We start from the raw sequence: 26,610 nt of genomic DNA on the forward strand, positions 1-26,610 counted from the left end.
AGCTGTAATGATGAAACAAACCGGACAGAACCTCCAACTGGTTCAGCAGTGGATTTAAACTCAGACTAAGTCAGCCCACCGACATCAGGATTCTGCAGCACATCTACAAACTAGGCCACTTTGAAAACCTTTGGGGACACAAGGGTTGACCTGATTGTTGATGAACAGTGCCTGAATCATACCACAGCCCAAAACAACCTGGGTCGACTAAGCAGAGAGAATCCTTAAAAGTGTCATCGATATTTCTTCAAAAGCAAGAGCTGGCATTTTGAGGACATGATGTGAGCAATTACAGAGGATGTCGGCAGCAATTTGGGCATTGATCAGTCTGCCGGCAGCAGTTGACATGTTCACAAAGGAACAAGCAGGACCGTGAGCTGAGCCATATGCAGGGTGCGATTGAACACGAGCTGGCTGCGGGTGTTGAACTCAAAGATGAGATGGGATAATATCTTGGATGTGCATGCTCGCTTCAAGGCGGAAAAGCTGAACAAATTTGGCTGACGAACAATTCTGTGCAACTTCCTCTCAGAACAAAAGTGTATTTTGGATTTCGGCCTCCCCCTTATCAAAACTCCCCTGGTTGTTATGGCGGAAGGGCCCAGAACTGCCGGCCCCCCCTCCCCTACCCACGGACACCTGTGGATGCATTCAAAACTATAGTGCCACTTGATAAACTTCCATCTTATCAAGGACCATGGCCTCTGGACAGCGTTCATGGATAAATTGAACGCTCCCACTCATACACACACAACTGATGCTCAAATACCAATAGACTGACATGTGGCTCTCAGCCTCCAAAGTTTTCCTTCAGCTGAAATGTTTTTCTCATGTTATATGTGCTTTCTTGTGCTTAGGTGTTTTTTTTTTTATATCTCATACTGTACCCTGTGAAGGTAAAAGTGTGAAATATGTTTTTATTTTTTGTTTTTACCCTCTCTCTCCCCAATGTGAGGAGCCTCTTTCCACAGAGATAAAAGGCTGCACCCTAAGAGTGCCTTATGGTTGGAACCCTGGCAGCCAAAAGAAAGCGCCTAACGGCAGCGTTCTTTGGCATGCATGACCTTAGTCAATCATTCCCTTGTCCAGCCCCCCATCTATGTGATGAACGGTTTGTCTTGAAATTGAAATCTTGATTACAATACAAATTGTATTTGACAATAAAGATAAATTGATTGATTGATTGATTGATTGATTGATTGATTGATTGATTGATTGATTGATTGGTTGAGCAAGGATGCTGAAAACAAGGTGAACTACTTGGAATTGTTGGATTTTCATGACCACATCCAACAAATCCAGAACGACCTTATTCAGTCAGTGGTGGATTCAATGACTGAAGCTATGAGGTAAGAAAAGCACCTTTTGTCTCCGTTATGGTGGACAAGACCACTGACGTGAGTAATACCGCTCAGATGTCTTACATAATGCGTAACACCACAAGGGGCTTGTGAAGGAGTGCTTTTTTTAGTTTGATGACGTGAGTAGCAATAAACACACAGCATCTGGACTAAACAGGGTGCGAGGCAAACTGAAGAAAGAAAAATCTTCATCGTTCTTTATTAATTGCTATGCATACTCCATTCAATCTCTCTCATTTATCAAGTGCAAATTAAAGAATGCAATTTTTTTTCTCCCACTTAAGTGGACATGTAGTTGTTTGTCCAACATCAAGGAATTTTGTAGCACCACAGAGAGGGAAAAAGCCCAGTTTGACTCAGTTTGAATCTCCAAGGGCGTCCAGGGGGAGGAGGATGGAGATGTCCAGAAGCTGCAAATGACATCTTCAACAGCATCCTCAAACAGCTGAAGAAAAGGTTCATGGATCATGAAAAATTATGTTCCTTGCTCTCCTGGCCCCAAAAAGTTTTTATAATACAAAAAGAAAACTTCCCTGACTCACAGTTTCTAAGCCCCACTGAAAACTAGGGGCTGAATTTTAACCTCCCGAAGTTGAAGACAGACTTTGAGGGAAGGTGACCATCAGACCTATTCCACATTCTGAAACAGAAAGATCTGAATGAGAGCAGCTGTATCACCTTGCTTATTGTTATTTGTTTTTATCGTGGATGTTGTTTCTATAAAGTCCAAGGCAAACTGCCTTGTCTTAAATGTGTGATCCCTTCAAGGCTTGGAATTTTGCCGAAGGTTTTTATTTTTCACTCATACCGTGTAAAGAATTGAGGAGGTGTTGTAGAAACGTTTGAAGTAAATTGTAATTTAAAATTGTTGTTGTTTGGTTTCATGGCACTATCTCTTGCCATGATTCTTGTTTTCAACTGTATGTTTGTCTATGTGCAGAAGCCTAGCATTCTGTTCTGATTCTAAATAGATGAATACCCAATACACTTCTCTACGTTGAAGATAAAGGTTTGCTATTTAGCATTTGTTTAAGTGTAAAAATTTAAATGTCTTTTTTGAGTGACACTTTTAGCAGGGGGTCTTTGTAATTGCTATAGTACTTTTTTAAAGATAAAACACTACATATATCAATATATACCTAAATAATTGTATAGGGCAACCTTAACACCTGGAAAACTATTTTGAAAGTTAAAGTACTGTGAAGAAGAAATCTACCATAATACCTGTTGTATTACCATCCACACTGATGGGTTTTTATTTTTCATCTGAGAACAAATTATATGGAAATGATTGAAGCTAAAGCCGAATGTAATCTTAATAATTTAAATCTTCTTTCCAATCTCACTCTTGCATATTTTCCCTGTACTAACACTGTGCAAACACCAGATCTTTAAATATATGGAATATTTGTCATGACCAGAGTGCAATCAGGGGGAAAATTACAGCCATGTCGTCTTCAAAATCTGCAGACAATGTTTTCCCTCAGAGAGAAAATCATCATTAGTAACACTTAAAGCTCAGCAGTGGGTGCAGGTCCCTTACAGATAGCATTTTGAGAAACTCATTGATATCCTATTCATCAGAAGTGAAGCCATAAACTACACTTTGAGTAAAATTTTAGTGGTGACAATGAGTTATAAATTTAAACAATCCAACCACCGTTTCCACATTTTAAAACAAGCACCTACAACTTTTGAGCACACTGAAAAAAAAAAAATTGGTCAACAACTTGATCAACAAAAGAAAAAGAACTGCAGCTTTTTTTTCCCCAGTGTTCCTTGAGAATGCCACTTCATATTTATAATGCGTCATTATCAGTGATGGGACTAACGGCATTACTAACGCCGTTACCTTGTTTTAGTAACGAGTAATCTAACTAATTACTTTGACTGTAACTACAACGCAGTTACCATTGCAGACACCCCGTTGCTGCGCGTTACTCAGGTCGCACAATTAACCTTTTTTCATGATAGGACTCGTACGCTCCTTGTCATGAGAGAGGGGAGGATGAGAATGGCTGATGTATAGTGAGATTCCATTTGTCAGTTGGGTAGGTGGGTGTTTCTGCTGGCGGGTGTTAACATACAGCACACACAGAGAGATGGAGAGTGGGGAGGACTCTAGCAACAAAACAGCGTTTTCCACATAGAAATACCGGTGTTATGTCGAGCTGCGTTTCGCCATCACATACGGTTTCCCTGGATCTCCGCACAGCGCAGGCGGCACGATTCACTGCGCAAACGACAGGAAACTCGCATGCTCGCTAAAGGCACGCAACAATCGCCCTGTGCTCACGCCACAGGAGAACTATGCAGAGCGTGAACGATCAAATGATAGCCTATATAGGGAAAGGGAGAAATCTGGATGGATGGATGGATGGATGGATGGATGGATGGATGGATGGATGGATGGATGGATGGATGGATGGATGGATGGATGGATGGATGGATGGATGGATGGATGGATGGATGGATGGATGGATGCTCTGCCTTTTCAACCTACTGTATTTTTTATTTTAAACATTATTTGATGGCCTTTGTGGCAGGGATGGAGATCCATATTTTATGTCACACGCAGAGTATACATCTTGATAGATAGATGGATAGATAGATGTTGCAGTATCTATAACAACCCAAACACACAGGATTTCAGAATTAGACATCCCTAGTTATTAATTTCATATACTCACCAGATCTGAACGCCCTGTTAAAAAACTTCACATGGTGTTCCCTCCGATGTCATTTACGTTGAGTTGCAATAAATGCAAAACTCTCTGCAGGTTCTTGTCTTTGTCGTCCATTCTATTCAGCTGGCTTTAGAAACACACGGCTAGAAGGTGGGGCTGGGTGGTGAGGGTAACGCGGGCGAGAAACGCAAAAGTAACGCAATAGTTACTTTTACTAGTAACTAGTTAGTTTTATTGTGGAGTAACTCAGTTAGTACTATAACTAATTACTTTTTCAAAGTAACGTGCCCAACACTGGTCATTATAGGAATTTAGTGAGTGTTTAAATCTTGGCTCAAACTACAAAAAAAACAACCCAAAACAATGTAGGCATGTCATTGACTACAAATAAGCAGAGTTAATATAACCCTTTATATACTACCTCACCCAACGCCCTCAGTACGTATGGCTATCAGTCAGAGGTGGCAGTCTGCAGTACAGGGGCCCCATTCTCTCTCCGTTTCATTTCACCCTCTACACCTGGGACCTCACCTAATACACAGACAGCTGCCATATCCAGAAGATCTCTGATGACTTGGCCATTGTAGGCTGTGTTTCCGAGGGGAATGAGATGGAATATCAATCGATCATTCTGAACTTTGTGGAATGGTGTGAGAAGAACACCTGTGTCATAAAACCAGTAAGACCAAGGAGATGGTGATCGACTTCAGGAGAAGACCCCTACCTCACTCCCCCATGAACATCAAGCGACAGGACATAGAAACTGTGGGGAGTTTTAAATACCTAGGTGTTCACGTCAATAATAAACTGAACAGGACTAACACTGCTGCTCTGTACAAGAAGGAGGCTGAGGTCCTTTGGAGTGAGCAGGCCCCTGCTTATAACTTTGTATGAGCGGGATAGAAAGAGACTGAAGAAACTGGTGAGAAAGGCTGTTTCTGTCCAAGGCTGCACTCTCGACTCGGTGGAGAAAGTGGCTGAGAGGAGGGTGCTGCCCAAGCTTACATCCATCATGGACAACACCTTCCGCCTTCTGCACCAGGCTGTTGAAGTGCTGAGCAGCTCCTTTAGTGAAAGACTCCTACACACTGTTTGTAAAAATGAGTGCTTCCACAAGTCATTCATCCCTGCTGCCATCAGACTCTACAATTCGACACTACAACGGCAATAACTTGTGCAATATCTAATGTGCAATTACTATTTAATACCCTGTGCAATAACCATTTTTTTTTATTTGATACCAATTGCAATAGCTATCAATAAATACCCTTTAATGTAAATACACATGGTAATACCCTATGCAATAAGCCTGTATAATAATCCTGCTAAAAAAAGAGACTTCAGCTGTCATGCATGTGAACACACTGTATATACTGTATGTACCCCATGCGCCTTTTCCTCCCTTTGGCACCTTTTTCTTCTTTTTGACTATTGAGATGATGATTAAATTTCTCCACTGTGAGATCAATAAAGTCAATCCATGATTTTTTTGTTTCTTATTAGCTAATAACATTTTTCAAGGAAAATACGTTTAGCCAACCAAGCATTCAGATTATATAATTAATTAGTAATACATTTTAAACCACAAAGAACAAAATGTGGTCATGTCCTGCCCACTTTATACCAGAAAGAAAAAAGATTAAAAAGAAAAACAACAACAAAAACTGCCTTAACTCTGGAATTCAAATGTAGACATAGACCTGAGAAGCAAGGCTCCAGGATAATTAAAATAAATAAGCGGTTCAAGGTTCAAGATTAAAGACTCAGTTTAATAGTTATTATGCAGGTTATGTTCCTTGGTAAAAAAAAAAAAAAGGAATATAAAATTACACCCACAACTGTTTACACATTAATGAATAAATAATTAGTCCAAGAATAAAACTATTTTTACAGTGGAGTGTTTGAGATGAGTACATTCTTACACCCTGAGGAAAGAACTTACTCTAAAAGTTGTCAATACAACAGCAACAGATGAAAAGACTTTATTCTATAAGCATCCACAGTTTTGTTTTTCTCACACACCTCCACTCACTGATATTTCTGATTTTCCTCTGAGGGAGGCAAAGCATATGGAATTTTAAAGTTTCACAGAAGAGTGCTGTTTTTTTTTTTTTTCTCAGCTTCCAATGTGCTATGAACTTCATATTCTATTACATTTATTTATTTCACAAACGAATTTACAAGTCAGAAACATATTCGAAGCACTGCGGGTTTCAGAATCATTTTGTTATCTTTACTGATTAGGAATTAGACCTGCCACCAGAGACATGACCGCTCCTTTTCAGGAGTTAGCGCATTAACATTTGTCTCTGTTGTTACAACTGTTTGTGTTCAGTAATAATTTTACCTGTAGAAAGGAATTTGGTAATCGTTTACTTGGGCCTAATTTTTACAAGAGAAAAGAAAACCTTACATGAGAGGTTAAAAATGCTCTCCTGAACAAAGAATCTGAGAGGAGTCAGATTCTCCTTAGATGTGAGTGTTTGTGTGAATGGTTGTGTGTCCTGTTTGTCTCTGTGTGGCCCTGCGATGGACTGGCGACCTGTCCAGGGGGTATCTCGCCCATAAACAGCTAGTGATGGAGCACCAGCCCCCCTCTCGCCACCCTGCTTGAGATAAGATTCAGGTCAGTATAGAGCATAATTTGTTTCAGAAATCAGTTATAATTTTTGAAAAGATTTTGCGAGTAAAAATATTATAAGTCAGGCATGTAATTTTATTTAGTAAAGCAGCTTTTAAAAGGAAGAAAATAAATCTAGCCGGAATTCTTTGCAAAATAATGGAATCTTATTTGAAGCTAAAGATCTTTTGGAATTTTACAGCAAACATCGTATGGGATTAGATCTGTGGTCCTATTTATAAAATATTATAAAACATTCTCACAAATAGACCTCAGTCAGTCCGGGTTGGACAGAACACCTCTGATGTCATCAGTCTAAGCACAGGCTCCCCTCAGGGCTGCATCCTGAGCCCCTTGCTGTTCACTACAGTAGAGTAAACAGTAAACTACAGTAAAAATTGAATAATTCATGACCTGTTTTCACCATTAACCATTTCACCATTAACCATTTCCATAAAGGCTAGATTTGGGGAGTGCATAACTGGTAGTCATCCTGTCAACTGATCCACCTAAGCTGTGGATCTGCGTAGCTCCTCTATGTTATATTGGGATCCTATTTCTCTGATAGGAGATGCAAACAGAGAGTTTTCCCTTCACCTTTTTGATTTTTCTCTCTGACAGATTTTGAAAAAGATAAATGCTTTTTCTTCCAGCTCAGAGTTATGTTTTACGTTTTATAGCTTATCTCATAAAGTCCCAAAATATACAAATTCTTGTGTTTGTAACACATGTTCAAAGGTTTTAGAGCTGTAAATATTATTTAAAGGTACCCCACCTCACTCCCCCATGAACATCGGGAGCCAGGACATAGAAACTGTGGAGAGTTTCAAATACCTGGGTGTTCACGTCAATAACAAACTAGACTGGACTCATACAGTGACGCCCTGTATAAATGCTTAAAGACCTCTCATCACTTAACTTCAGCGGTCAAACAGGTCGCTACAGTGCAAGATGACAGATTTTACAGAATTGTCAAAGGATACATTCAAATTCCATGCAAATGTGACCCATATTTGATTTTTTTCTCCATATCCCACTTTGCCATGGTTGTCAGAATGGTGTAATTATGATCTTTTACCTCCCAAAAATCCAAATTGTGCCACTTCCATATGTGGTTCAAAAATCAGATTGGTGTTTGATGAGTTTTAAAGTATCAGCAGTCCAATTGGCTGTGTAGCATTTCAGCCCAATCTCACGTTATCATCCAAGCTCTGTTTGGTGATGTAATCATATTATTGTAAGCTTCCCAACTTATACCAAAACAGAGATGCTGACATCTGTTATTGCTTCCCTGCTGCGTAAAGTCTGTGTAAAGTCTAAACCTTTTGTGCATGCAGGTTGCATTTTTAAGACTGGAGTCTGATGATGGCCACACATAAGTAGTACTTGGGAAATGACCTTGGGAAAAAATAATTGAGCAAGAAAACATAATTGATCTTCAAGACCTTCAGACCTTACATAGCCAAATACCTCAAAAGGATCCCAGAACAGTTTGAAAAATTTCAGTTGCCTTCGATTTAGGCCTGACCTTGATGACTTGGAATTTGCATGGTACAAAAGTATCTACAATAACTTAAATTGCTCTCCACCAGCACACAAGCCAGACGTGAACATGTATTTCTTTTAAAAGCAAAGCACGTACAATGTTCTAAAGCATCTGAGCCTCTGAGGAACATTCAGAACAGACTGCAAAAGCACACAAGAAGCAAAACACTTTATAATAGAAGTTATTGTCTGTAGACCACTATACAGTAACTTATCTCTACATGCTTGCAAGGCAGATCCCACAGGTAATTATAGTGGATTACATGAAGTGAAGGAGAGGTAAGACAGGGAGTTCAGAGGAGAAGGTGAGCAGCGAGGTCAGAACAAAGGATAATACAGAGAGAAAAAGAGATGATGTATCCACGTTTACACAAAAGATAAGGGTGGCTGATGGGGATGATGAGGTAAGGAGCTTAGCCCCCCTGTGGATTTTGCCAGCTTTCACTTCTAACAACAGGCAACCAAAACCAACAGATCCCTAGTGACTTGGTGGAGGCTTTCAGCATCGTAAACCAATTATAAACTCCAAGCATTGTGAAGGATCCCCCTTTCTCTAAAAATTACACCTGATTGCAACAATCCTGCAGTCACTGTGAACCTGCTTGTGGTGTCAGCACTCACCGGTTTATCAGTAAAGGGAGTTGACTCAGAGGGTGCCATGTCATAATAAGGTGGCTGAAGAGGCAGCTTCTGCATTTCCTCATCCTTGTCAAGATGAACCACCTGCAAGAAACAGCAAGAGGTCAGATTGATGACATCCTCTCCTGTGGTCCAAACCACGAGAAGTGCATGGCTTCTGTAAAATCCCTGCTTGTTTTGCATATATTTGTTCAAAGATACAGCACGCCAAGGTAAGAGTACATTAAATTAACCGATTCTGACCTGTTTTTCTTACATCTCTTTTTTGTTTTGGTTTAGATGAGAAAAAAAATCTTATATCAAATGTGATTATATGATTACAGTTTGACAATATTTCAAACTTTCAGTAGCAACTCTGAACTCTTGCACCCAGTATTTTATCAAATTAATTGCCTTAATATCAGAGAAATGCATGATGCAAATCTGTGAAATAGCAGAACAGAAACATTTAAGCAACTGCAGAGCTGGAAAAAAAATCACCAGAGGTTTTATTTCATTCCTTAAGGTAGGATTTGTTTGCCAAAGAGATAAAGCACATGTCTTTGGCAAACTGACCGTTGACTACAATTTTTTATTCTTTTATTTTTACACTAATAATGCTTTGTAAATATACTACAATCCCTTAAGCTTTTCTTTTATATTTTGTCATATTATAGCAATGATCTTTGAACGAAATTTAAAATTTTCAAAAGTTTTGGAAACCCAAGGCACAGAAGCTGCAAGGAGGAGCTGCAGACAACCAGAGCTGAGGTTGAGGACTAGGTATTTATTTATTAAACGATATAAGAATTCATGTTTTACATTTGCCAAAATACATTTGAGAGACACAGAACAAGCAGTTGCTTTGGTCAAATGAGACCAAAACTGAAATTGTTGATCACATGGAAAATGATATGAGTCCTGAAACTGGTTCTCATCCTAAAAGAAAAACAAAAAAACAATAATATGGTACATAATGCTCTGGGAAGGCTTTCTTCCTGCTTAAATATGAAGGACAGGTCAGGATAAACTGAAAGAAAAATTTGATGGAGGTTGCAAAATATTTGAGGCTTGGGAGAAATTTAACCATACAGGTGCTGGTCATAAAATTAGAATATCATGAAAAAGTAGATTGATTTCAGTAATTCCATTTAAAAAGTGAAACTTGTATATTATATTCATACATTACATACAAACTCATATATTTCAGATGTTTATTTTGTTTAATTTTGATGATTACAAATGACAACAAATGAAAATCTCAAATTCATCATATCAGAAAATTAGAATATTGTGAAAAGGTTCAAAATTGATGGCCCCTGGTGCCACACTCTAATCAGCTAATTAACTCAAACCACCTGCAAAAGCCTTTAAATGGTCTTTCAGTCTAGTTCTATAGGCTACACAATCATGGGGAAGACTGCTGACTTGACAGTTGTCCAAAAGACGACCATCGACACCTTGCACAAGGAGGGCAAGACACAAAAGGTCATCGCTAAAGAGGCTGGCTGTTCACAGAGCTCAGTGTCCAAGCACATTAATAGAGAGGCGAAGGGAAGGAAAAGATGTGGTCGAAAAAAGTGTACAAGCAAGAGAGATAACCGCACCCTGGAGAGGATTGTGAAACAAAACCCATTCAAAAATGTGGGGGAGATTCACAAAGAGTGGACTGCAGCTGGAGTGAGTGCTTCAAGAACCACCACACACAGACGTATGAAAGACATGGGTTTCTGCTGTCGCATTCCTTGTGTCAAGCCACTCTTGAACCACAGACAGCGTCAGAAGCTTCTTGCCTGGGCTAAAGAGAAACAGGACTGGACTGCTGGTGAGTGGTCCAAAGTCATGTTCTCTGATGAAAGTAAATTTTGCATTTCCTTTGGAAATCAAGGTCCCAGAGTCTGGAGGAAAAGAAGAGAGGCACTTCATCCACGTTGCTTGAAGTCCAGTGTAAAGTTTTCACAGTCAGTGATGGTTTGGGGTGCCATGTCATCTGCTGGTGTTGGTCCATTGTGTTTTCTGAGGTCCAGGGTCAACGCAGCCACATACCTGGAAGTTTTAGAGCACTTCATGCTTCCTGCAGCTGACCAACTTTTTGGAGATGCAGATTTCATTTTCCAACAAGACTTGGCACCTGCACACAGTGCCAAAGCTACCAGTACCTGGTTGAAGGACCATGGTATTCCTGTTCCTAATTGGCCAGCAAACTCTCCTGACCTTAACCCCATAGAAAATCTATGGGGTATTGTGAAGAAGAAGATGCAATACACCAGACCCAACAATTCAGAAGAGCTAAAAGCCACTATTAGAGCAACCTGGGCTATCATAACACCTGAGCAGTGCCACAGACTGATCGACTCCATGCCACGCCGCATTGCTGCAGTAATACAGGCCAAAGGAGGCCCAACTAAATACTGAGTGCTGTACATGCTCATACTTTTCATGTTCATACTTTTCAGTTGGCCAACATTTCTATAAATCCTTTGTTTTTATTGGTCTTCAGTAATATTCTAATTTTCTGATATGATGAATTTGAGATTTTCATTTGTTGTCATTTGTAATCATCAAAATTAAACAAAATAAACATCTGAAATATATGAGTTTGTATGTAATGTATGAATATAATATACAAGTTTCACTTTTTAAATGGAATTACTGAAATCAATCTACTTTTTCATGATATTCTAATTTTATGACCAGCACCTGTACACCACTTCCAAAGGAAAATCCGTGGCAAGACCTGACCCTTGACCCAAAGGCGGTCTCTAACCATTCTGGCTGAGCTTGAATGATTTTTTAGAGAGGAATCCGCAATTAGACTTAAATCAAATTGCCACATTTTAGATATCAAAAAGAAAGGAAAAAGAACAGAGATGGCAAAAGTACTCACTTTCCGTACTTGAGTAAAAGTACAGATACTTGTGTTAAAAAATACTCTGGTAAAAGTGGAAGTACTGATTAAACTTATTTACTCAAGTAAACGTAACAAAGTACAGGCTTATAAATTTACTTAAAGTATAAAAGTAAAAGTAGAAACCACTATTTTCATGCCGTTGCCTACATTTTAAATGGATGTCTGCCAATAGGACTAGATCTCCGTTGTGTTCATTTTCAATCATCTCATCGTCCATACTACTATGCTAACGCCACCGCCACCAAGCTGCAATGATTTGCAGCGAATGAATACCGCCGAATCTGTCGATTCATCTTGTAGTGGTGCGTCAAATGCAACGTAGATTCCCATCCAATTAGATTGAGTTTGGTATTGATGATGTGAAAAATAATAACTGTAACTCCATTGAAATGATTCAAAACTAAAGTAACGAGCCAATTTTTTAAAATGTAAGGAGTAGAAAGTACAGATATTTGTGTAAAAATGTAAGGAGTAGAAGTAAAAAGTTGCCATAAAAATAAGTAGTAAAGTAAAGTAAAAACATCAGAAAAATCTACTTGAGTACAGTAAAGAAGTATTTGTACTTCGTTACTTCCCATCTCTGAAAAAGAACCTGTATCCTTTTCATCCAACTTAAAAATTACAAACTTATTTGTGATGGTTGTTGTGAGAGTTTACCAGAAGATTATGAATATATTAAATAACTAGAACTGGAAGTTGTAGTTATAGGCCATTCAAATCAAGCGTAAAACTAATTATTATCAGTTGAATGATTATAACTGTAATTTGCTTACTGACAGGGATTTTAGCCTCTTACCTAAGGGATTGGACTCCTGGACCCGGCTGTTAAAAATCCAGTTGTCTTTCACCAATTTAGTAATTTAGACTATGGCTATCAGCAACAATATTTATCACCAACCAAGTAAATGTGTCTCTGTTCATTCGGATGCTACTGAAAAAGTGAATGCAGCCTGAGTGATAAATATTTTACTCTGTAAAATAAACACAAAAAACTGTGAGTTAAAATACAATGGTACCTTTATTAGCTACAATAACACAGTATTATATTTAATAACTAAGCAGACACTAAACACAACTGAAAATAAGCAATTTTAAAGTAATAAGGGGTTTAAAAGTCTGTTCAAAGTCTGAGAGATTTTCGAAGTTAAAGGTTTATTGCATTTAAAAATGTCCTTTAAAAATAGTAGCAGATAAAATGTGAATAAACCCAGATGCAGAGAAGTTAATTGCAGCCAAAACAGCATAGTTTCATTCAGTTTTATTTAATAAAAATTAAATAAGGGCTCAGGAATGTAATAAACTAAAATGAGGATGAAATGGAAATGGGTTGGCTTAGCTGGCCCCAGGGGTTCTAGTCTGGATGGGTCTAACTGAAAAATAAGAAGGGTTAGCTCACGATATAGCCTCTATAATGTGTTCAGCATGAGGTAGCTGGAGCTACCATGCTAGCCAGTCCAATGTAGCAGTTAGATTCAGAAACATGTGGCTCGTTCAGTCTGCAGTGAGCATTAGCATTCAGTTAAACTCTTAAAACCAACAGCAGTTGAATCAGAAAGCTTATTTCAAATAAAACACCTAAATGACTATAGGTACCTAGTTCACCTAAGCAGAGCTCTTGTAAGGGGAAGGATGATGTCACTGTTTTGGTTCGGTGGAACAAAGGCCTTCGGCTTGGTCCGGTTTTCTGAGAAACCCGTCTTCAGTCCAGTCCATTGGTCCAACAGCAGCTCAAAGGGATTTGGACCAATCCGATGTAATAATAAGAGGCGATTTTGCAGGGGGTTCATTTTATAAACCATGGTAGCACGGGACATCTCTCTTTTAGCTATGGTGGTTAGCTCCGTCTCCATTTCAGGCAGTCACAGGTCTGGTGGCTTCTAACAGCTCCTTCGTTGAACAGCGATTGGGGGCCCCGTTGTTCGGCGGTTAGGTTTAGGTTAGCAGAGCTGGATTAGCTCTTCTCTGTCTCTGCTGCAGCAGGCTTCAGGGACATAGCATTCAACTAGTTTTGAATTGCAGGAAGAATTAAAACACTGCGTTTCACAGGAAAAATGCAGTCTGACTCCGTCCAGCAAGGGCAGACTTCTCCAGAGGGTTTTGATCGCTACTTAGCATAGCCTTCAGCTGGGAAGCACTCAGACTAGCATTTAACGGCAGAGGGCCACCGGCAAAATAGGAAGTTGAACAGGAAGTTACCTCTTTTAAAACATCCCCCAGAGGGGTGTGTCTTAAGAGGGGAGTAGTTACATCAGCAACACTTGATTCCAACATGGTCTATCAAAAATCATAAAAATACAACATTTCAAACTCTGATTACCTTTTTACCATACAATGTTATTTAACAGTTTGCAAAGTAATTGAGTTAGTATGTCAGTTACTGTACAATCAAAGTAAATATTCAGTTCTGTTTCATTAAGGGGGAAAAAATCACCAGGATTCAACCAAATTTATCTGAAATGTTGATTAATGTTGTGGGGCTTGCAGCAGTACCCATTTAGTGGGGTTGAATCAACTTTAACCCCACTCATATAGCTTCAACTCTGCACACTTTAGCATCACCTCCTGGTCAGACCCTGTAATTCAATGAAAGGATGGAGTCAGAATAAAACAATATGCAAGAGGGGGTCTCTCCAGTGGCTGGAAGTTGTAGGGGATTTCGCTAGGAGTTGGAGGGAAGTGGGGCTGACATTTGACTGGGGAGGGCCATTTTGAATGGCTGCTATTGTACTTGTCTGATAGCCAAAAACTTTTGGACACTAAAGGCTTGGTCATACTCCCTGCACTAGTGTGTGGCATTGAGCTTGAGTTATGTTCAGTTTTGAAGCGTGGTCTGTGCTACGTTACATTCCACGCCACAGCGCGAGAGGGACAATCACGAACAACCTGTGGGTCTAGATACGGCTGAGGAGGTTCAGAAAGTGGGGGCAAGTTTGTGCGACAACGAAGGGAACATGAGGGCGAGAAAGAGCGGGGATCCAGGTGGAAAAAGTGTCTCAGTGTTCTCCCACACCTCGCTCTTCTAGCTGGTCCAGCTTCACGAGTTGCTTTCCTCAATTGCGGTCATACGAACAAAACAAGCCTGCAAGCGGATGTAGATTTGACCAATCAGAGGCCTCCTGTCTGCGGCACTGTCTGCGGTCAACTACAATTTGGGAGAGGTGCAGCAAAGTGTCTGCAGAAGGGGTGGGGACGTCTTTTTGTTCAATGCGACACCTACGCAGACGACCTAGTTTCGAAGTATAAATCAGCCTTAACTCAGTGTAGCTCTACCAGCATACCAACTGTTAAAAAGTCTGTAAGATTCAGTAGGTCTGTTCCTCTGCAATAAAAGTAAAACCACAGTCAAAGTTTAAGCCCAGTCATGGCTTCCCACTGCCCTGATGGCTGTGCATCTTTGGATGCAAAGTGTCAGCTTCCAAAATGTTACATTGGAAGATTGAATTGGGGAAGGTGGAACTGAAGCTGGGTGTGCGAAATTGAAGCTCCTTCAGTTCTGCCGATCTCCAGCCAAAGGTTCTGCAGCAAGCACCCTCTCATAAATTTGGCTGAATTTCATAACATTGGAACACTGAATACAACTAAGAGTTCAGCTATCAAAGAATAAATGTTGAATATTACTTTGTAAATCAAATTTTTAATTACCCAACATTGTATGTTAATTTACATAATGTTGGTATGTGTGTTTAGACAAAATTGGGTATAAATCTCAAAAATAATTTATAAAGTAGTAGTAGTGTGGAAAAAAAAAAAACATCCAACAAAAAATAAAAATAAAACATCATTATACAATTAAACTGGAGTTACACTTTTACAGAAAGAAATAATGGGAAAAAAACTTTATTGTTTTTGTGTAAAAAAATTATATATATATCATCCCAATTAATTTTATAAAGTGCATTGTATTGGAAAAGGATCCAGTTCTTAGTGTTGCTCAAAATTTTAACAATATGAGGTGCATTATTAGATTAGAAGTGTTTATAATAGTAATAGATAAAGCTTTAGTTCCCAGACATAATAAGAAAAGCACAGGGGCAAAGCAAAGCTCAGATTGAATCAGCGAATTATGCTATGCACACATCCACAATATGGCTCCTTAGGCAATTGTCCTCATATAAGCCTCTGTCTCAGCTTCCCTGCTCTATCCCTGCACTAAAACAGTCCTGTCCCACACCAGAGAGTAAACTTTTAACATTGCCTGATTTAACTGAGTTGAAGCAACATGCCTCATTACACTGCAAGTAAGGTAATGGCAATACACATAAGTTATATGACTTTAAAGAGAATATTATGTTGCTACTAATACTGTGATGATGTAATGCTAGTTCTCCCAACTCTGTCTACCACAATTTTTAAATGCTAACTGATCTAATGGCATTGATTTTTAAGGAAGGATACTTTTTTAAACAGTATTCTTTAAAAACATTTCTATAATACCCATTTCTCTGACTTGGATGACTAACAGGCCAGTCACCTGAAGTAAAAACAGATTGCAATGAAAGCATTGTTGAACATACTGAGATAAATACTTAAACCAATATAAGAGCAGTTATGAAGCATGCATATGCATCTCAAGGCTTAATTCCCTCTCAAAGGAGAAGTCTTTAAAATATGATAAAATTATGGCCTATTTAGTACTGTAGCAGCTTGTAATGACTTAAAGCATGTATATAACTGAAGTCTTCATTTTAGAATCAAAGCTTTCACAGATTTACCTGAAGCAAATTCAGAGGTGGTCTATGTTCAGACATGAGACATAATGTTCCCTTTCCACAGACTGTCTCTACTAAAACAACCCCACTGCATGCTCCTAATGGATCTAGCTACCTGCAGGGCACATGGCCCTTGGCAGAGAATGGCTTTAAAGAGTTTTAGGGATGGTTTACTCACAAAAGGCTCTAAACACTTGTTGTAATAGGGAGTTTTTTCCACTAGTATTTTACAAAAACCCTAACAAACAGTTGCTTGAATTTTGCAACAAAAAGCAAAAAGCAAAGAAAAAAAGTCATGGAAAGTAATCAATGTAGCTAAAACAAATAAGTTTAAGAAAAACGTTTTTTTGTCTCTGAAACAATGTGGTGTTCAATTTAAGAGATCAAAAGGCTGCCCACTGCTGTTTCATTTTTATTTATTTTTTCAGCAGTAGCAGTTGAACTCTAGTCAATACACTTTTGGGTACTGTGAACCTTTTTTAAGTCAAAAGGTGAAGAATTTAATGTTTCAGTGGATATATAGAGAGCCTAGGACTGGATTTTAGAAGTAATACAATAGTGGAAAGACATATCCAGACAAAGAAATGCTCAGTCCTTGTTGATGTTTTTACTCTATTTGGTACTCAGAGCAACAGACATTAGGGATGGCTTGATGGTTTAAGTGCCTGGTATACATATTTCATTTAGCGTTAGCTGAATTGAAGGCTCTCATGCATATTATCAGTCCAGCATATTTCTGTTGGATTACTATGGCATTTTAGAGGTGGAGATAAAAGGATTCTATCTATGTACTTCTTTCTCTGTCTGCTTTATTTAGTTTCTTATTCCTCAATTGTAGGTTTTGCAAGTGAAAAAAATAGTTATTGAGTTTAGTCTGCATGATCATAAATGTTTGAGCTACTTTAAATCAGCTGCAGAGTGACCCTGGGGATTGTCATACTATATATTTATTCAGTTGGAATCCCGTGCTAAGACAATATAATTGAAAGGGGACTAGTCACGTACTATTAACGTACAAATTTAAACACCGGTAGCTCACTCTGGTTGCATGCAAAGGTCTTTCAATTAAATGATTATGACCTGTCTGCTTATTCAGTGTTATTTCTCTATTTTAAACTTTTGGTCCATTTGTGAGAAAACAAATTTTTTTTTGTATATTTACCACATAAAGTCCATGTCATGGGAGTTACAGTATCGAGCATGCAAGCAATGAGTAAAGTAATGAATATTAGCAACAAAGACGAACATATGTATATAATGGATATAATATATATTTAAGGCTGAGGCTTAGCAAGTCAGCAGCGGGAAGTGAAGTTGTGAGAAGAGAGCAAAAAAGTACATAAAATGATTGAAGCCTAGAGGAATATGACTGATGCGGGAGTTAAAACTGTGGAGCATTGGTATTTTGTTGCTAATCTGATGGATTCATTTGTACATGGCCTTATTAATATTGAAAGTAATTGTGATAATAATGCTGTTTTAGGCATTTAGTTATAGTCACAGAGAAGTTTATATATGGTATGTAATCCATCCAATATTTGCCATTGTTTTTTCAGTTCTTGTAATATTGCACTCCAGGTAGATTGTCTGCAGTACAACATTGTTTTTGTCTGCTGATTGCATCGGGTGCAAAAAAGTTTTTCAGGCTTAAAGGAATAGTACACCCAAAACATGATTAGCCTTCATTTTCTACTCACCCCCATGCTGAACAACTCTCTGGAGTACTTTTTTGATATCTCAAATGCATCTGGAGATCTGGGAGGCTTCTTGCTGTCTGCTGACATTCAAATAATGGAGGTCTATGGTGCCCGAGGCAGAAAGGTCCATAAAAGTCCACAAAAAACGTTTCAATATTCCTCCATACTGCTCGTCCAATGTATTCCAAGTGTCCTGAGTGGGTAGCGTCCATAATTTACTCGAAACAAAGTCATTTAGAATGTTTTTAGAGCATAAACAGTAGTGTATAGGATTTCCTTAAAGCGCGTTCACGAGTCCACGGAAACCGCGGCAGACCAAACCAGACGAAAGTGCGCATTCAGCGTCTGCTCTGCCGATAATGCAAGCGTAGAAGAAGAAATGTGCTGTTTACCTGTGCAAAGAAAGAAACAACGAAATAAAAATGTCTGAAGACTTCAGAGTTGAGGAAGAGCATGAGTTCTTTGCCGAGCTGAATGCGCACTTTCGTCTGGTTTGGTCTGCCGCGGTTTCCGTAGACTCGTAATAGAATATGAATAGGTCAATTTAACAAATAAATCCCAGTAATGTTAAAACAATCAAACAAACAGCAGCTGAAGGGAATTTTCTTGGTTCCTTATGGATTTTCTTTTGATATCTGCCTAACCACCGTAATATTGCTATTTACAAGTTGTAAATAAACAAATTAAAAACATCCTAAAACTTTCAGCACCCCCTCTTAATCTTAAGAAATATCTTTGTAAGCAATGGTGTGGGTCTACGAAAATTTAAATATATAAATGTATCATACTAATCCCGTTTGAAGATAACTGCCTTTCAATAATCCAACCAAAAAAGGACAAAAAAAGGAAAAAAATTGCACAAAAGAAATGGCTCAAAGTCATAAAAAGCAAAAGATAACTGTGACATCCATGGATAAATAGTTGTCAATTTCTGACAGTTGGGAATCAAGCTGCAAATGCATGTTGATCTCACAATACCAATCCCTCACAATGTATTAGTCCATGCAATAATCACCTGCTGATGTGTGACTAATATATTTTTAATTTTTAGGTGTGAGCCCATTATGTAGTTTTTTTCTTTAAACAATAGTAACAGCTAAACAGAGCAAAGTATGATCTTTCTCAGCTTTAGCCTTCCATCTTCTTCACAATGGAAGCATTCAATCTCATGCTCAATTACTCCCCATTGTAATTAGGCTGGAAGGGAATTTTGTACATGTACTTTTTTAACTTGCTAATAATCCAGCATTATAAGCCTGTGTTGTACCTATAACCACAGTACATATTGAGAGTTGTATCATGGCATGATGTGTCCATTAAATATCAAGTTTTAAATAAATAAAATGACCTGTAAATGGTAAATAACTTGTACCTATACATCACATGTTAAAGTCCAGAGACTACAAATCACAGTGTACTACATTCAGTCATTCACCCATTCATGGACACATTCACACCCTGGGAAAATGGATTTGAACAGCAGTAAATTCAAACATGTTCTATTTAAATGAACTCTTCCTGAGTTGTTTTGTAAAGAAGAATGGTAAAGTGAAAAATAATTAGTCTTAAGATATGCACCTGTCGTGGAGACATACACATGTCCTGCACCTACGACTGCATTGAAGATGTTCCTATAAAGTGCTGATTTAGGATGACTTGAAATTGAAATAGGGCTGCATGGTGCCGCAGTTTGTAGGACTGTAACATATAGCAAGAAGATTGTGGGGTTGATTCCTGGCCTTGGGTCTTTCTGCAAGGAGTTTCAATGTTTTCTCTTGTATGCATAGATTCTCTCCAGGTAGTTATGTCTGTGCATGGTTGTGGTATGTGTCTCTGTGTTCCTCTATGATAGACTGGCAATCTATCCAGAGTGTATCCTGCATTTTGTCCATAGACTGCTGGAGATAGGCACCCTCCCCACAGTGTCCCTGACGGATAATCAGAAGTGGATGGATGGATGGATGGATGGATGGATGGATGGATGGATGGATGGATGGATGGATGGATGGATGGATGGATGGATGGATGGATGGATGGATGGATGGATGGATGGATGGATGGATGGATGGATGGATGGATGGATGGATTTGTAAAAAGGCAAAATCTTATAAGCTTGGGAAAAAAATGATTTGGTCTAGTTAATGCACCTTAAAATATTTTACCTTACACAAATACAAAGGCAGATGCTTACCTAATGTATGCCTGCAAAGTTCTATGTATACATTTTTTCTCAATATCAGATTTTTATTTTTATTTTTTTTGAGAATAGTTTGTTCTTCATTTTGAATTGGTCAAAAGTTTTCACTTCAAAGTTTTTCCAAGAAGGATAATAATGAGAGCTCCTACCTGGATGTCGTCGGACGTCAGGTGGCCCTTCATGTCACTGTTCTTTTTTTTGGGAGGTGGGGGAGCTGGTTTGTGAGCAGGTGGGAGGTCAGTCCTGTTAAGAGATTGAAAAGACAACATGACACTCAGCACAGTTAGGGTGTGCTTCTCTTTATGTCCCTCACCTTCTAAAGCACTCTTTAATGAGAAGTCCTGCCTGCACTTGCCTTTTTCACTCTTTCCTTGGGTTTTGATAGATCTCGTGTTGGTGGCTTTGTTGCAGCGGCAGCCATCCCTGCCCTTGCAAAGGCTCTCGCTGGAGAGACACTGTGCTAATGAGAGTGGGCTGTTATTGGACACTGAGGTGAGGAGATGGGGATGGAGGAGGTATAGAGGACAGAAGGAAGGGCATGTGTAAGTCAAGTCCTCAGGGTTGGACTGAACCTCATCCATATGGACAAACACCCTGCCTACTGTGCAGTAACTGTTTGTTTGACATGTCGTTCAGAGCTGTGACACAAAGAACTCAGCAGGTGCTTTTGCCTGAATCATTGGCTTTAAAATCCCTAATCCCAAATGCACTCAGCCCTTCCCTCTGAGGCCACACCTGGGGGAATATTAGCCCTCATAAATTCAATAGCATATATATATATATATGTTATATATGTATATATATATATATATTTACATACGCATGTATTGACTAAATAAAAAAAAAATTACACATTAAATAAAACTTAAGTTCAACTGTTTCACTTTGGACATTTCCAGACCTTAAAAAAGAACAGTTTTGAGATTCTTGCAATGCTTTATCAAAATTCAAAAATGTTAATAAATTTTCTTAGTCTTAGGTAAACTAACTTTTGTAACTGTTAAATTTTAGGCAAACATCGTAAGAATGAAACAAAAGTCTGCTTTGGTCTCTTCCACTTGACAGAACGGCCTTAACTGGTCTGTTGGCTACATTGCGTGCAAACGCCTACTGTACACACTGTCTTTGGGACTAACATCAGGGCTTTGTGATGGTCTGTAAGACTTAAAGGAATAGTACACCCAAAACATGATTAGCCTTCATTTTCTACTCACCCCCATGCTGAACAACACTCTGGAGTACTTTTTTGATATCTCAAATGCATCTGGAGATCTGGGAGGCTTCTTGCTGTCTGCTGACATTCAAATAATGGAGGTCTATTGTGCCCGAGACAGAAAGGTCCATAAAAGTCCACAAAAAACGTGTCAATATTCCTCCATACTGCTCGTCCAATGTATTCCAAGTGTCCTGAGAGGGTAGCATCCAGAATTTACTCGAAACGAAGTCATTTAGAATGTTTTTAGAGCATAAACAGTAGTGTATAGGATTTCCTGAAAGCGCGCACATGCGCGTTCACGACGCTACGGAAGCCGGCAGACCAAACCAGCACATTCAGCTCGGCAAAGAAACTCATGCTCTTCCTCAACACTGAAGTCCTCAGACATTTTTCTTTCGTTGTTTCTTTCTTTGCACAGGTAAACAGCACATTTCTTCTTCTACGCTTGCATTATTGGCAGAGCAGACACTGAATGCGCACTTTCATCTGGTTTGGTGTGCTGGCTTCCGTAGCGTCGTGAACGCGCATGTGCGCGCTTTCAGGAAATCCTATACACTACTGTTTATGCTCTAAAAACATTCTAAATGACTTCGTTTCGAGTAAATTCTGGATGCTACCCACTCAGGACACTTGGAATACATTGGACGAGCAGTATGGAGGAATATTGAAACGTTTTTTGTGGACTTTTATGGACCTTTCTGTCTCGGGCACCATGGACCTCCATTATTTGAATGTCAGCAGACAGCAAGAAGCCTCCCAGATCTCCAGATGCATTTGAGATATCAAAAAAGTACTCCAGAGTGTTGTTCAGCATGGGGGTGAGTAGAAAATGAAGGCTAATCATGTTTTGGGTGTACTATTCCTTTAATGATATTGTACAATGCTATAAAACTGATTAAGTCTTTAATACCAATACTTTGTCAATAAACAGTAAGGTACCAGTATTAATGTCTTTCCTCTTTGAGTTTATAGCAGCAATAAAGCCCAGTTGTTAAAAAATAAGATACTTGGTAGTTCTTGGATGTCTGTGTTTTGTTGTTATAGTTCGTTAGTAGTTTTATCACCTTTGTAGGTATTTATCTCAAATATGTCAATGCTAAATTAAAATGCAAATACTAATAAAGAGCATCAGTCACTCCAGTAAAACACCCCCAAACCAACCCACTGTGTCTCTCATGTTTAACACCCACCAATGGTCAATATGACCCAATGCTTCAAAAAAAGTTACTTTTTTTTTTTCTAGAGTGAATTTGGAAGTTTTTATTTACATTTATTATGCTGCTTTAGAGCATTTGATTATTCTTTTGCTGAGTGGCTTTTCAGGCCATGTCAGTTCATGACTTCATATTGTGTGGGTCCTCATTGCAGCCTGCATATGGTATTTCTGGGCTGATACACACATTTGCACCAAAACATAATAATGTCTGAAACCCTGTTTCCAACTCAAAAGAGGAAGTAGTAACTTGAACAATGGAACAAGATATTTACATGACAAACATAGCAGCATGTATGACAATTAATTAATATGTAATTGTAGAATTTTTAATATTAGTTTTGACTGGCATCCAGAACTGCCTAATTTTGGATTCCCAAGCAAAAGGAAAAAAATGGTAGAATATACTCAATCTGGATGAGTTTTTGATTTGTTAGAACAGTGCTGCATCTCTTATACTGTACTTGCATTATATTAGATGAAACAGAGCAGAACACTTTCTTTGGCCTTAAAAACTTTAGGATGAAGGTATCACAGCCCATGACCAATCTATAGCAAAACCAGCAGTTGTTCATCAGAAACTGTAAAAACAGAATCGCAAGGGTTTTGTTCTAGCCCGATAAACCAGGCTAAATGCGAGATTAAATGTGTAATTTAGTCTGGCCCTGATGAAGGAGACATTGGAAGATTGTGACAATTGGTTGAGAACAACCAATTGTCTTTAAAACCATGTCTGTGCCTATTGGCCAACGCTCTGACCAATGAGCATAACTAACTGTGATGTAGTAAGCGTGACAGAAAACTGGTGGGGGAGTGTAAACAAAAAGCCTGTTGGTAAAACGGCAAATACGTCCTTCTTAAAAATGAGTGCACGTAGAGCCTCTTCCTGCTCACGTTTCAACGAAAACCCCAAGTCTAATCCTTCTAAAACTGATTCTAAAGTTGAGTCAAACGAGAACTGTTCGATAGTTGTTGCCATTTTCCTTGTTGTGCTTTCTCCAGCATCGCGCAGCTATGTTGTTACGCCCTCAAAATCCCACCCGCTTTGCATCCAAAAATTCAAAACACATCTTTGCGTCGCGATTGGCCTTCCAGTTCTAGGGCCTGGGGCATTGATGAAGACTAGACCCACTCACAGGCAAAAATCATTAGTGGCCGCTGGTGGGGCTAGTTTACTAGGCTAGCTTTGTTCTAAAATGTACTCTAAAATTTGAAAAGGTCCTAATTTATCAGCATTTTAAATTACACAAAAAGAAAACAAATTTACTGAGACTCAAGCTTGGCATGATTGCCAGAAAAATAACTAAAGTCTCTTATAACTCATGATGCATCCAAATGATGCTCTGAAAATGGCACATTCAAATTTGTACAAAAAGTAAGAACTAAGCTTCTGGATGTTGAAAGCTCTCTAACTAATATCTAGATTCATTTGTCTTCAATTTTTCCCGATGTAACACACAAATTCAATGGATTAAATGTGTCACCATAAAATGTACCAATATTAACCTTAATGTATCGAAATCACGACGTAGCATTTAAGAGCCTAAGAAACAGTAGATGTTTTCTAGATTGTTTAAAAAGCACAGTTATCTTCTTGTATGTAACAAAAATTCCTCTCATATTATTGTGGTATTTAGCTAAATCAAACAATACTGGTCACTCCAATAGACATAACACAGGAAAAAAAGATAAGATGCTATACTATCAGATAGCAGACATGGGCAATGTGGAGTCAACAAGTCATCTCCATGTCATGTATTTGTTCTACCCAGCCACTGAAGCAGGTGAGTCCAATCTTCACCGTGAATTAACCTGTGCAGATTGGACTCACCTGGTTAATTGGCTGGGTAGATTAAATACATGATATGGAGATGACTTGTTGACTCCACATTGCCCAGATAATAAGGAAAACATTGACTTTACCCTTTGCATTGTGCCAATATCTGTCATGATCGTAGCCCCGATAGCTGATCTAATTACTCATGTCATTCACCTGCTGTTGCCTCCCCACTCTCTAATTATCTTAGATCTTATTCACCTGCTTGCTCTGCTATACATACACGTAAGGCCAGCTATCGGGGCCGGATCATTATTTGTCTATTTTTTAGTTTATTCATGTTATGTTATCGTGTCAGTTATTCATGTTTGTTTAATGAGAGTAAAGTTCCTGGTTTATGTCGTTAGTCTTGGAGGCCAGTGGATGGAGAGGGTTTGGTGTTTGTCTCCTGTCTCCTCATCGTGTTCCGGCTCTTCCCCGCTGAGCCCTCAGGGTTTTGGCTCAGCATGCAGGTGGAGCACAGGTTCTGGTCCTTCTCCACGGAGCCCTCAGGGTTTTGGCTCAGCATGCAGGTGGAGCACAGGTTCTGGTCCTTCTCCACGGAGCCTTCAGGGTTTTGGCTCGGAAGGCAGGGAAGTTTAGTTTTAATTCCCGTCAGCCTGGCTCCAGGGTGGAGACCAGTTTAAAGTTTGGAATTTATCCTGGTATCAAGTCTTGTCTATGTCCTCTTCTACCACTGAGCCTGCCTGTCTTCATCTGCGCGTGTCTGTCTGAGCAAGCTGCTGGACTCATAGAACTCTGGACCTGCCTGAACGCTCTGAGAATTCCTGGAACCCTGGATTCTGTCTGTTCCTGTTCGGAGTGGAACACCTGGTTGGGCTACGGACTCCTGGATCTCGGTACTGTCTGGTTCTGAACTGTTTCTCTGCCCTGAGTCAGTCTCCAGTTTGCACACTGGGGTTGCTGCATCATGGACACTTTGGACGGCTCTGAGCCACATGTCGTTTGGCATTCCATCGACTGGCAAATTGCCTTCCTCGGGGAGGATGGAGTGAACTGTTAAACCAGGTAAGTGACTTACTCTGATGTTCATCTCCGGTCAGATGTTCATGGTCACTTAACTGTGTTTCTCCCACATCCAGAGTGCCAGTGATGGGTTGCGCCCCACCCCCCTGCAGCTGCTGTGGTCCGTTTATCCTCAGCAGCCCACAATTCTGTTCTGTATTATTATTTTTCTGTTAAAATGTTTTGAAACTTCCCATTGTCCGACTTGCCTTGAATACCCTCGCCTTGAATACCCCTGAATGGTTTGAGCTATATGTCAAAGGCTTTTAATATTTTTCAAGCAAATCAGCCATACATAAATGTCATAATCTAATACAATAACAAAACTAAAATTGATTTGAAAACCTGGTGGAGAGCAGCATTTCAAAGCTTGATGATGAAATGGTTTGAAGGGAATTTGGATAATTATTTCAGACAGGATTGCCTCTCTATAACAGTTACAAAAAAACCCTCTTCCCTCAAACATGCCGGGAGTCAGATGTCATCTGTCGTATTCTGACATGATATCAGGAGTGATCAAAGATAATGAAAAGCAGCACGGATACTAAGCTGTGTACCTACATGCATTATCTCCTCCTCCTCCAAACTCCCATTCGCACTGGTTCACATCCTTATTGAATAACATGACCTTTCTGCAAGGCCATGCTGGCGTTTTAATGTGCAGAAAATTTGTGCATGAGTGCACCTCTTAACTCTTTCTTTCACGCTCATTATTTCCAGTCCGTATCACCTTGTCTCCAGACGGGGCTGCCATGCCCCTGCCAGATTCTCGTGGCACTGAGCTCAGCCTGCCTGCTTGCAGCACTCAGACACAGCTACTGTATCACACAGAAAGGCAGTGTTCAGCATATTACCTCCTCCACAAGGTAGCACCTACAATTTTCTCTGAGATAGATAAATATCAGGCTTACAGAAATCCATTCTGCACAGGTAGGGCTGTGTGCTTATTAAAAGCTCTTTAACCCACTGCCTATGAAAGACTGCATATCAATAT

At 39.3% G+C, this 26,610-nt stretch overlaps 1 protein-coding gene across 5 annotated transcripts in view; it reads right to left on the reverse strand.

Annotated features, from left to right (window-relative positions):
• The window catches only part of nectin1b (nectin cell adhesion molecule 1b), a 263,397-nt gene that overhangs the window by 46,298 nt on the left and 190,489 nt on the right, over nt 1-26,610 (reverse strand). For all 5 annotated transcript variants that reach the window (XM_038282818.1, XM_038282820.1, XM_038282819.1 and 2 more), the window contains 2 exons: nt 20,495-20,588; nt 8,835-8,936 (listed from right to left, as the gene is read on the reverse strand). In XM_038282818.1, the coding sequence (XP_038138746.1) occupies nt 8,835-8,936; nt 20,495-20,588 (196 nt within the window). The remainder of the gene's footprint in view (nt 1-8,834; nt 8,937-20,494; nt 20,589-26,610) is intronic.

Source organism: Cyprinodon tularosa, unplaced genomic scaffold, assembly GCF_016077235.1.
Source record: "Cyprinodon tularosa strain WSP-4 unplaced genomic scaffold, ASM1607723v1 ctg188, whole genome shotgun sequence".
NCBI lineage: Eukaryota > Metazoa > Chordata > Actinopteri > Cyprinodontiformes > Cyprinodontidae > Cyprinodon > Cyprinodon tularosa.